The sequence below is a fragment of the Lissotriton helveticus genome, chromosome 1_1, assembly GCF_964261635.1.
Source record: "Lissotriton helveticus chromosome 1_1, aLisHel1.1, whole genome shotgun sequence".
In the NCBI taxonomy this organism is placed as follows: Eukaryota; Metazoa; Chordata; class Amphibia; order Caudata; family Salamandridae; genus Lissotriton; species Lissotriton helveticus.
The window spans coordinates 1676326356-1676338571 of record NC_136057.1 but is presented as its reverse complement, the minus strand read 5'-3'; the positions used below and the strand labels follow the sequence as shown (position 1 = coordinate 1676338571).

At 47.2% G+C, this 12216-nt stretch overlaps 1 protein-coding gene across 2 annotated transcripts in view; it reads left to right on the top strand.

Moving 5' to 3' along the window:
* Positions 1–1128: 1128 nt before the first annotated feature.
* The window catches only part of LOC144830993 (solute carrier family 26 member 10-like), a 482105-nt gene continuing 471017 nt past the window's right edge, over positions 1129–12216 (top strand). The window contains exon 1 of one of the 2 annotated variants that reach the window (XM_078688957.1): positions 1129–1531. In XM_078688957.1, the coding sequence (XP_078545083.1) occupies positions 1261–1531 (271 nt within the window). In that variant the 5' untranslated portion in view covers positions 1129–1260. The remainder of the gene's footprint in view (positions 1532–12216) is intronic. The other variant, XM_078688958.1, reaches the window with a different exon arrangement.

Sequence of the window (12216 nt, the reverse complement as noted above, 5' to 3'; positions counted from 1 at the left end):
TTAATACAAATGTGACCATTGCTCCTAGTGCTCTACAGAGAGGCCAAGGACTGGATGAACAACTTTTTGTCCCACTGACACTATGTAGAACTTGCACTGTCTTCAGGATCAACTCCAGAGCGCTCAATCTTGCCCCATCATGCACATCCATATATGCTCCTGACATCTAGAGGCGACTTCTAGGCTTCAAAATAAAGGGCCTCACCAAACCTGCGGTGGCGTGGCAGCTACTGCCATAGAGCAACTTCTATGGTTGGACCGCTATGGGAACGCTGCAACAGCTGGGAATCCGCGATCCCTTGGAGCTGGCTCGGCGGCCTGGGGCAGCAATATGCTGGCGGGGCCACTTCGGCTCCGCCAACCATAACATGACGTTACTGACTGCCACACTTTTCATGGCAGTGATCCCGCATGAAAGTGTGGTGGTCAGGAAAGTAAGAGGGCCCTACAGGGCCCCCTGGTGCCCCTGTGCATGGGGGTGTATGCAGGGGGGCACATGGTGTGTCCCCCTGTGTGCATGCACCCAGTTCCTGCATGGCATGGACTACAAAGTCCATGGCGTGCAAGAACTTGCTTTGGTGCTCCCTCAGCGCTGAAGTTCAAAGGCTTTGAACTGAACTGCCGCCAGACGACTCGCCAATCGCTCGTCAGACCACAAAATTACATCTGGTGTGTGAGTAGCGGTCGAGTTTGGGGGGCTTGGAGCGGGGCTCTGGCTTGGCAGCCTGCTGCAAGACTGTCAAACTCACAATCAGTCCCTAATACGCTGCAGAAAAACATAAAAGAAACCCATCTGGTAAAAGCAATAAGGAATAAGGGCAGATATACCATGCAACGTGAAGTATATTTAAGAAATATAGGCAGGGATTGCAAAGCTGACTCGATTTGCCTTCAATAGATTTCAGTGTTACTTTTTTCACTGCCGGTGCTGAGCACTGGCAGAATTGCCCCCCTTAAAGCTCTCGCTTATCGAGTGCTAAGGTCCGAAGACGAGGCTCACCAACCACGACCAGCCCCCACGCCCTCACCCCGAGGCTTCATACTACGGCCAGAGAGGGCTTTTACGAAACTCTTCAGTCTTTCTTGTTAGAATTCCTCACCTCGCCCGCTGCCGAGGGGGCGGCAGCCACTCCCTTTCCTTCACCGGAATATTGGCCTGTTGGCCTCGCTCCCAAGAGTGGAGAAGGTGCAGTCGGTCCTGCCGGCTACTCGAGCACTATAAGGAGAGGGCTTGCGCAGCCAGGAGCACTCGGCAGCGCCATGAGCTCCGGGGTATCGGTGCGGAGAGGAGTCCTCACCGAGGAGCAGTTCTCACAGCTCTTCGGCGAGGAGGGTGATGATGACGCAGCGCCGGCGGGGAGCCTGTGGGAGCGCGTGCGGCGCAGGTGCAGCTGTTCCGCTGAAGAGCTGCGCCGCGCGCTGGTGGCGCGGGTACCTGTGGCCGGGTGGCTGCCGCGCTACAAGCTGCGCAGGTGGTTGTTGGGTGACCTGGTGGCCGGCCTGACGGTGGGCATCGTGCATATTCCGCAAGGTAAGACCGGAGAGGGGGTCCTTGAGCCAGGCAGGCCCTGCTGCCGCCCCGTGGGCGCCCCCTAGTCCAGAGAAAAATGCAAAGATTACCCTATACCGGGGCGGCGGGTTAGAGGCGAAATAGTACTTCGGCTTGGGTGCCAAAATATCTAGCAGTAGCCCTGGGTGAGATGTCAACCAATGCCATTACAGTGGTTGGGGATATACTAGAAGCATTCATTAATTTCACCGCTTAGAAACGACAAACGTACAAAATTAGGCGGTAGACACGAATTCTTCTTCTATGACATTGAATTCTACGACGACGAGAAGAAAAGAATTAACCGGCAAAGGGGTCCAAAGGCTTAAAGTTGACAAAAAAGATGAGACTGACCCCAGGAAAGCTAGAGAAGTCGCACTAGAGAGAAGGGGTTAAATGGTGTTCCATTCATTTGCAAAAAAACTTCTTTTGTAAAATCAAAGCACTTCTCCATTCTGACGGTTTCTACTGGTACAGAGTTGTGTTCTCATTAAACTTGACAATATGCCCCATGGAAAACGTCACTGTGTAATTATTAGCGGAAATCCACTGAATAATTTGCGCACATGTAACCTTTAGCAACACTCACTCTATAAAACGCATCCTGGAGCTTCACCCATTATTACTTAACCCGGGTGTACGATGTTTTATTGACTTCTGAATAGTAGAAGGCAAAGTCTTCCCTGCAGACTTCTCCCCCTTTCGCTAAGGTCTAACCCTACTCTCCTGCTTTTCCGCAAAGAACTGAAAACATTCTTATTTAGAAATTAACCTTCTCCTCATCCTTTTCCCTCCTTCTCCCACCCCTCAGAGCTTCTTTCCTACTTTTAGCGCTTGGACGCCCTCGGGCAACAGTCGCGCTCTATAAAACTCCTTCACATTCACCGTCACATTCACAGGACTAGTCAGAGCTGCGAAAATGGGGTTGAACACACAAGGCTGTCTTTAATGCTAAAGGGGCTGAACATTAGTTATTTCCTTCAAGGGCGTTAGAACCAGGGGATACTTGCTCTGTAAGTTAGGCGGACGCTGAGGAAAGGTGGTGTGTGCATGTATTGTATTGTATTGTAATTGCATTTTTATGTGCATGTGTGTGCACCAGTAGTTTCTGTCGTGGTGAAGTGATTACATGAAAAGAGGCAAAACAAATATTCTTCCTATTATTACTTTTGTGGCATGCCAGGCCATGCCGTCTGTCAGGGTCTGATTTGCAAAGATATTTGAACACTTAAGGAAAGAAGACACTCAATACGGTTTCATCCTTTGGACTTTGACTTAAAGGAGGTCCATTGATTTGGGTTATTAAAGCCACTTGTTATGTACCGAAATGTTTGTTTGAAGCTCTATGTTAGCGCATTAAATGGTATTTAAAATAACCAGACTGTTTTAAGAACAATTATAACTGTAAAAAATGACGTGTGGTTGATACTTTCTGAGTTCTTTTTTTTCTTTTTTTATTCAAGTTTTTGTATTTTTAATAAACAGCACAAAATTATATAGCATACTAAACTGTGAGGTTAAATCCAGACTTTTTTTAACAATCAAAAAGAAAATAGGCAATAATTCATCATACTTCAAATTACAATTAAGGAAGAGCTCAGCCATATATCAATTCATACAGCAGACTATGAAAATTACAAAATTTACTAACAGATGTCAAAACAAATAAATTCTCCTGCCCCTCTCATCATCTGGTTCAGGGGACATTAGCCATCTATGACTCCTTCCACCTCACTAAAGGAGCCCCGATGCGTAAACCCAGGAGTCTCCCTCTTTTACCCTTTCTCTCCTAAATAGCTCTTTCCAGGGTAAACATTGAGAGCAACCGCGGAAGCCACTGCTGAAATGTTGGGGGTACCGGGTCTAGCCAGGCAGAGGCAATACATATCCATACCACAGCCATAGCCAGGAAAAGAAACTGATAAGATGGGTCTTGTGCTTCATTGCTGCCTACTCCAAGAAGTAACTACAAACCTAGTGTCAAATCGGCGAATATGCTGTGTTGTTCCCCGCCCCATTATAAACCTGTGTTAACAGGGATTCATTATTTTCCTCATAATGCCATTTAGTCTTGTTGCCATAGCCTTAGAGAAAATTTTAACATCGCTATTTAAAAGAGTTATTGGCCTATATGAGCCTGGCTCCCTCCGTGATTTGTCTTTTTAAAAATAAATTACAATATTCACCCCTGCCCATGACTCTGGAGCAGAACCACCCTTTTGAGCTTGACGGATAACCTCCGTCAGGTCAGGTCCAATTATATCTGCCAAAGTTTTATAAAACTCTAGTGGGATCTGATCTGGGCCTGCAGCCTTGCTAGATAGTAAACTTTGCAATGCACCCATTATCTCCTCCTGAGACAAAAAGGCCTAGAGTTTTTATTTTTATTTATTTTTTTGCAGAGTTTTATGTAGCGCGAACTAGAACCGAACCGAATCAGTTATCAGAGCGCTTTACATAGCACCAGTTACGTTACATGAGGACACACTTTCTTTTTTTTAGGCACGGGGAGATTAAGTGATTTGCCCAGAATCACAGGGGGTTTTTGGCGTCGTTACAGAGACTCGAACCCAGATCCCCGGGTCCGAGGTCGAGCGCCTTAGCCGTTAGGCCAACCCCTCTCCCCTATGAGTGTCTCCTTATCTACGGAATCAATCCCCTGCAAGGGTATTTTATCTAGAGACTCTTGAATTATATTCAACGCCTTCGAGGGTTCCTTACTATAGAGCGGTTGATAAAATTGCCGGAACGCCTCCTGAATTCCTGAGGAATCAGCTACTATGCTCCCATTATTATCCAAAGTTTCCGATAGCTCTACTGCAGTAATCTTTTGTCTTAATCTTACCACAAGGGTATGCCCCACCCGCTCGCTAATCTCATGGCAGTGCTCTCTTTTTGCCAAGAAGGTTTCTGCAGCTTTAACAGCAATCCTTTGTACAGCATCAGCCTTATTTGAGGCCAATTGAAGCAGCATATCCTCAATTGGTCTACCCATATTAATGGCTAAAGCAAGATCCTCCTCTATCCTAATCAAGTTTTTCCTAATCACCTCCCCTTGCTGTGCCGCCTTCTTCTGCCGGTACATGCTATAGCTCATTGTTTCCCCTCTGACCCCCGCTTTAACCCCTTGGGCGTGGCCGCAATTCTGCACCTGTGTGGCCGTTTTAATGAGTGGGCGGGATCATGACGGCCCCCAGCCGTCATCAGCACACGCCCACCGTGATGCATGACGGATGGGGCCGTCATCAGCATGGAAGGGGTTAAAGGCATCCCAAACTATCCCTGTGCATGCGCTCTCCCTATTAAAATCCCCAAATTCTTTAATCCACCCCTTCACATGTTATGTTACTGCGACTTATAAAGTGCTACAGCTGCCCCAGCAAAGGAGCATCCCGACGCGGAATCAAAGGAAGACTGACAAGCGGATGAAACAGACAAAGACTATGGAGCAGGAAAGAGGTAGGTCTTAATGGCCCTCCTAAATTCTAAATAATTACTAAGACCACGAATATGCCTAGGAAGAGCATTCCAAAGGATGGCCGCTGTACTACGAAAAGAGCGTCCACCAACGCGAACTCTTCGTGTCCGGGAACTACCACCAAATGCTGCTCCTGTGAGTGGAGATGTCGTGAGGGGACATAAGGCAGGAGGAGGTTGGCCAAAATAGCGGGGGTGGCCAATTTCAAAGCCTTGAAGGAAATGCATAATGCTTTAAAGTCAATGCGCCTGGCCACCGGTAACCAATGAAGACGGCGGGTGGCCTCAGTCACAGAGCAAGATCTACGCAAACCTAACAAGGTTCTAGCTGCTGCGTTTTGTGCCCTTTGCAGCCTCCGAGCCTCCGCCTTGTTAGACCCCAGATAAAGAGAACAGGCATAATCTAGTCAGGACAGTCCAGACGCCTGAATGATAGCCTGATGTGTAGGTGCATCAAAGAAGCCCAACAGGGGTCGAAGCCCCTGTAGGATTCCAAAGCATGTGCCTGCCGTCTTTTTGGTTTCGACTCAATAGTTAAGAGATGAGTCCAGCCATACCCCTATGTTTTTCACTGCCTGCTTGGGGGAGGGGGCCCTGCCCAGACTAGCTGACCACTAGAGCTCACTTCACTGACCATGATCATTTCCCACCAACAATACCCCTGACTTGTTAGAATTCAGCTGGAGACAGTTGGTGGTCATCCACCCGGCCACTGCCACAAGGTCGCCCTGAAACTACAGGGCTTTCCGCTCGATGTTATTTGAGAGTGCCACCACCAACTGTGTATCTTCAGCGTAGGAGACCATGGTCAGACCCCTGCTTTTGGTGACTGCAGCCAACGGTTGGACATAGATTTTAAACAGCAGGGGACTAAGAAAGGAACCATGTGGTACCCCTTGTTTAACCCCTTCCATGTTGCCGTCGGCCATTGGCTGACGGCAGCACTACCTCGCTGGTGCTGCAGTCGGCCAATGGCCGACACGGCCCCGCCTGTTTTGCGGAAGTGCCGCACTTCTGCAAAATCGCGGCCGCGTAGAAGGTGTTAACAAAGTGTTTGCCAGAGGTAAACGGGGGGGGGCTATTACTGAGAAAGACCTCTCACGCAGGAATGAAGCAAACCACTCCAAGGCTGAGCCGGTGATTCCCATTTCCTCCATACGTCTCAACAGTATGTCATGAGACACCGTGTCGAACGCGGCGTTCAGATCCAACAGGATCAGCGCCGATGTTTGCCCTGCGTCCAATGCTGACCAGAGATGTTCTTTCACAGCCAGGAGGGCTGACTCCATGCTGTGACTGGGTCGAAAGCCATTCTGAGAGGCGTTCAGGATGTCATTAGAAGTCAGGAAATCCGACAGGAGAGAGTTCAAATATGCCACTGTGATCTTGGCCACCCAAGGAAGCAGGGAAATAGGGCGGTAGTTCTCTGATTTGGCCGGATCATGCGCCGTTTTTTTAAGCAAGGGGATTACCTTGGCCTGTTTCCATGCCCTAGGCACGGTGGCCGTGGCAAGAGACCCGTTTATCACCTGCCTCAGAGAAGGTAGAATAGTAGGAAGTACTTTCCTGAATTGGACGGGCATAAGTGGGTCGGCGGGGGATCCTGATTTAATCCTACTGCAAAGTGCTAACATCTTATCTACAGGGATAGGCGTAAAGGTATCTAAGGTATTCACTTTTTGATAGCACAGTGCAACCGGCAGGTTACTGTGTGAAGCCGGAAAGGACCTGTAGATGTCCTCCACCTTTTTAACAAAAAAGGTGGCAAGGTCCTCACACTGCTCATTAGACTTAATCGTAGACCCTCCGGTGGTCTGCTGGGATTGCAAGCTGTCGAGTATTGAGAAGATGCTTTTAGAAGGATTATCACTCTGACTAATTTGGTTGGCATAAAAGGCCGCTCGTGCTGAGTGTATCGCCCTGTGATACCTCTTAATTGCCACGCGATAGATATCCTTAGTAGCAGAGTTAAAGTCCCTTCTCCATATCCACTCCAGCCTCTTACATCCCTTGCGCATAATGGCAAGTTCATTTTTAAACCATGGACGTGTTTTTGATTTGCGTTTGACAGACCATTTCATAGGGATTAGGCTGTCTAACTGCTGGTTTATCCACTCAGAGAACACCCTGTGAGCCTCATTAGAGTCCTCAGGCAGACTTGGACAGGTAGCCGAGAGGCAGGCATCAAATTGCTCCCAATTCAATTTGCGCCAGGGGCGTTTGAGGGAAGTCATCTGATACTCAGGCAGCATAGAAATTGGGCCATGAAATGACATTGAGACCAGAAAGTGGTCCGTCCATCCCATCATAATAGGTGCATGCACAGTGACCGCTGGTATATTAGTAAAGACAGGGTCTAATAAGTTGTATTGCTTTGCCCACTTGCGTAATCTGAACTTACGCACACCACTTACTTACATAGAAACTCCAACCCTCCACTGGAGGTAAAAATGAGCTTTATTAATGTTGTAGGCAAAGGCAATAAGTCACTGAAACTAATAAATTCTTAGGCACCGAATGAAAGGCAATAACAAAAATGAATACACCACACTAAATATATTAACATTTGAAACTGTGAATACAGGCATATAAACAGTTAATGTACAAAGCACCTCACCAGATGCTTCCGCACCGGAGAATCCAACATCCCTGGCCAAGCACTGAACACCAAGTCGGGAACCCTGTAGAGACCGGGGGCTCAGGAAGTAATCTCTCCAGGCACCAAAGTTGTCCTGCGAGTGCGTCCACTCCAAGACTGAGTTCCTGAGCTCCACCCCACAGACACCGCTTTTTATAGTTTAAATCAATATGTTCGAGAAGCCTCTAGCAGGCGCTCTCACCCATCTATTCGCAAGTGCTGGCCTCATCTCTGCATCAGACCCACCCAGACAGACCTGGCCAGATTCTATCTGGGCAGTGCAGAGGCACAAGACATTCCTTTCCCACTCTCCGGCCTTGGAGACTTGCACAGCCATCCTCCCTCTGTCCTAGAGATAAGTATGGAATACATGAAAACACTCTGAAGGTACAACATAACCTCACGAGGCATCCTCACGAGATGCCTTGCATCTGCTTGTACTGGTTTACGTGAAAAACATGTTTATGTTACTGCTGAAGTTTAACTCCAGGTCAAGGCAGCACAAAATGGAAGTGCGATGCAACAAAATGGAAGATCAGAGCATTGCATGGAATCAAGGTCAACATGTGATTTAGCACATGTAAAATGGCAAATGCAGCACATTCCACCCCTTGACCTTCGATTCACCTATCATACCCCATTGGCCTAAACACCATGGATCTGGGCCTAAAAAGGGAGAAAAGATTAGGAATGCATTGAATGCAACAACATAATGAGATAAAAACACAAATAATGACTATAATAACACCCAAGATATACCGAAGCTGTCCAAAATTAGGCAGCCACCCAAACAACCAATCCCACCATGCTTGGTCAAGGTCTTGGGTAACCCCTTTCATTAAATCTTTCAAAGCATTAATATGTGCATGGATAGACGTAGAATGATCAGATAATTTAAAACAACAGAGCCCATCAAAGTCCTCGCAACCGTGGTTATGTTTTAGCAGCAAATAGTCTACAGCTGCCCTATTTTGCAAAACAGCTTTTCTTGTTGCTTGAACATCTAATAATAATTCAGCTAAAGCGGCAGAAGTGTGATTGAGATTCTTCACAATTAAACAGGCAAGCTTAGCAATCGTTCTGGCATTATAAACGGACAGTCCTGGCACTCCTACAATGGACAAAGCCAAATTAGTATACTCTGTTCTGGAAAGCAAATCAATATCAGAGTCACAATCCTCAGGTAATTGAATAGCGGCTCTAGAAGAGCGAATACGTGTAACAGAATGCATGGGAAAAAGCATAAGACTTAATCGTGATAAGGCACAAGGTCCTCCAGTTATGTTAGCTGGTATGTAAGTGTATGAAAAATTAGCACACGAGAACAACCATCCTTTTGGTAATTTCACATGGTTAACATGGCTAGCGGCTAATACGGTGTGATTACAAACCATATAATTGGTAACATTACTACAAGAACTGTCATGTCATGACTGACATAATGTTTGTTGATCAGGGGTCAATTGTTTGCTTTTCTCGAGTTTTAATTGGCCACACTTGCCAATCTTGGTAGGGTCACAAGTTAATTGATAGCAAATGTCTCCAGTAGAGCTATTGTAGGTACCAATACTTGTCATGTTCCTCCAGAGGCTAATTGTAACCTCCGGTCAAAAGCGACAGTACTCATAAAGACTCAGATGTGTTTGAACATCACTTTCCTTCACTACCCCATCAAAGTTAGTTTGGTTGAAAATGTGCAGAAGCACCTGTGCAGGGGTAGGTACGGCAACAAGACACGTTGATATCATATCAGCTGTACTCTGAAGATTTCTCATACAGAAGCGGGAAGTGTTCAGCACATTCCCGGCCAAGTAGGTCCAGATGTTGTCTCTTAGAAGCATGGGTGACTTATCCTCTTTTAAAAAGGGACTAAAAACTCATCTTTTCCCAAGGACATTGTAATTACAGCTGCCACTATAATATCGTGCTCAGGCCATTGAGGATCACAGCACCAGGATACCCGTGGGGTGACAGTTGCACTCTATAAATGTGCCATACAATACAATACAATACATGTTATCCGGTTGCTGCAACAATGCTGTCATCCGACTCGGGCGATTGATCCCCTTCGGCATCCCCGGGCCCTCCCGGACTCCTCCGGACACGCCCAAACACTGACCACACAGCGCAAGCATCGCAGCGGCAAGCCATACTGTGATCTAGAAATAGAAAACAAACTGGTATAATCACTCTTGCAAATAACATTTTTCAGCAGGTACATTTTCCCACTTTTCCTGTCCAGGTTTCATGATGACTAGGATGTTATCCTTGCCCTTAGCGATCAATTCGGCAGGTTCAGGAGGTTTGTTTGGGGACTCCACCCACAATTTTGCCCCTGGGTTCTTGTCAGTAGATCCGAACCTGCCCTTTCCTCGCACAGTTAGAAGGGCTGGGGCCGTCCCCTTCATGACATTTCCTCCATAAACCGTCATGATGACCATTTGGGCAACACGGTCACCGGGTTGCACAATCAGATCATTGTTTCCACTGTTCAATAGGATAACTTTGATCTCTCCCTGGTAACCGGCATCGACCACCCCTCCCAAAACCTGGATACCTTTAAGGGCAAGCCCAGATCGAGGGGCGATTAGCCCGAAATGCTCTGGGGGAATTTGAACTCCAATTCCTGTCTCAATCAAAGTAATGTCTCGTGGTTGCAATCGATAGAGTTTCAAAGCATGTAAATCAAGACCGGCAGCTTCTGGTGTGCCACGATATGGAGCCAAAGCTCCGGGAGCTGTCTCCCAATACAGAATTGTGTTTGTGGCCACATGGGGCTTAATCTGCAAAGCTGGGGTCAACATGCGCATCAAAGGAGTCTCTGCATCAGCAAGGGGTCAGTTATTTAAAATCTGCAATGCATCAGACAAATTATCCCTCCACCCCTTCAATGACCCATCAGACAACTTTTTCAACTGCTCTTTCAGCAAACCATTCATTCTCTCCATCAAACCTACTGCCTGTGGGTACTAGGGTATGTGATAGATCCATTCAATGTTATGCTGCACACAAAAATCTTGCACCATCTTTCCTTTAAAATGTGACCCTTTGTCACTAAGGACCTGCAATGGAATTCCGTAATACAAGATCAACAAATTCAACGTTTTCAGAGTGTTAGACTGGGTTGCTGTCTTGCATGGAAAGGCGATGAGATAGCCAGAATAGGTATCCACCACTGTGCATGCATACTGACATCCTCGACTCATTGGCATCGGCCCGACGAAATCAATTTGCCATATCTGCCCTGGTTACTTCCCTCTGCCTAACTGGCCTCTCACTACCTGCGGAACTGGTCTGTGCTGAGTATGCTGACATACAGGACAGTGAATGATTGCAGTCTTAAACAAATCTAGGGGAATATACATCCCTCTACTTTCAGCCCACCTGCTAGTGGCTCGCTCGCCCAAATGTCCACTTTTCTGGTGCGCCCATTTAGCCATGCCCACCAAGACAGAATCCTGCATCTCCACCTCAGCTTCATGAATCTTCGCTTCTTGGTCTGCAAAGGAATTGCACCAACGCTCTAGTGAGTCAGTCGGGCAATGAGCATCGACATGATAAACTGTAACTGTACTCTGGGACAACAATTCCCAAATTTCCTGCCACAACTCCTTCCCCCTAACCTCTCTATTGTGAATCATCCAATTGTGAGCATGCCATGTTGGAAGCCAAGTGGCTAACCCATTGGCAGTAGACCATGAATCAGTGTAAATGTGACATGTACCAGGGAGCTCTTGCTTTAATGCCTGGTAAACAGCATACAATTCTGCAAACTGACTACTTCTTCCCTCTCCAGTAGTTGACAACAACTTTTTGGTCACCGGATTATATGACACTGCCTTCCAATGTCTCTTGGTCCCCACATATCTGGCTGAGCCATCTGTAAACCACACATGCTTTTTGTCCTCCGCGGACAACTCTGAAAAAGGCCCACCCCATTTCACCGGGGACTCTCACACTTTAGGTACATCTTGCAACATTTCTGCATCTGCTACAGGAGTCTGTGCCACTTGCTCATGCAGCACGGCGGTACCCTTAGGACCAACTCGTGCTCTGTCTTGTATGTACCACTTCCACTTTATGACTCTAGCCTCCTGTGCATGCCCAATCCGGTGTGTCTTGGGTGAGCTCATCACCCATTGCATGATAGGTATCTCAGGTCTCAAAAACACATTGTGCCCTAGGGTCAACTGCCCGGTATCCACCAGAGCCCAATAACATGCCAACAACTGCTTTTCAAAAGGAGTGTACCGCTCTCCAGCATCAGGTAATTTCTTTGTCCAAAACCCTTGGGGCACTTTCTGTCTCCCCTGCTTTTGCGGTACTACTGGTCAGAAGGGATTAGAGAGTGTCTGCTTTCTCCTAAAGAGTGTGTGTAAAAGCTGAAAGATAGTAGTGAGAGCAGATAAGAAAACTCACCAGCCCACCCATTGGCGGAATTTCGTCATCTGGGATTTTTTGAGCGAGTAAGCTGGTATCCACTAGATAGCTCACTGATTGATTGTGTGTAGATTCTAGTAAAGGATCCGCCAGCGATAGAGAAAGATGGTAT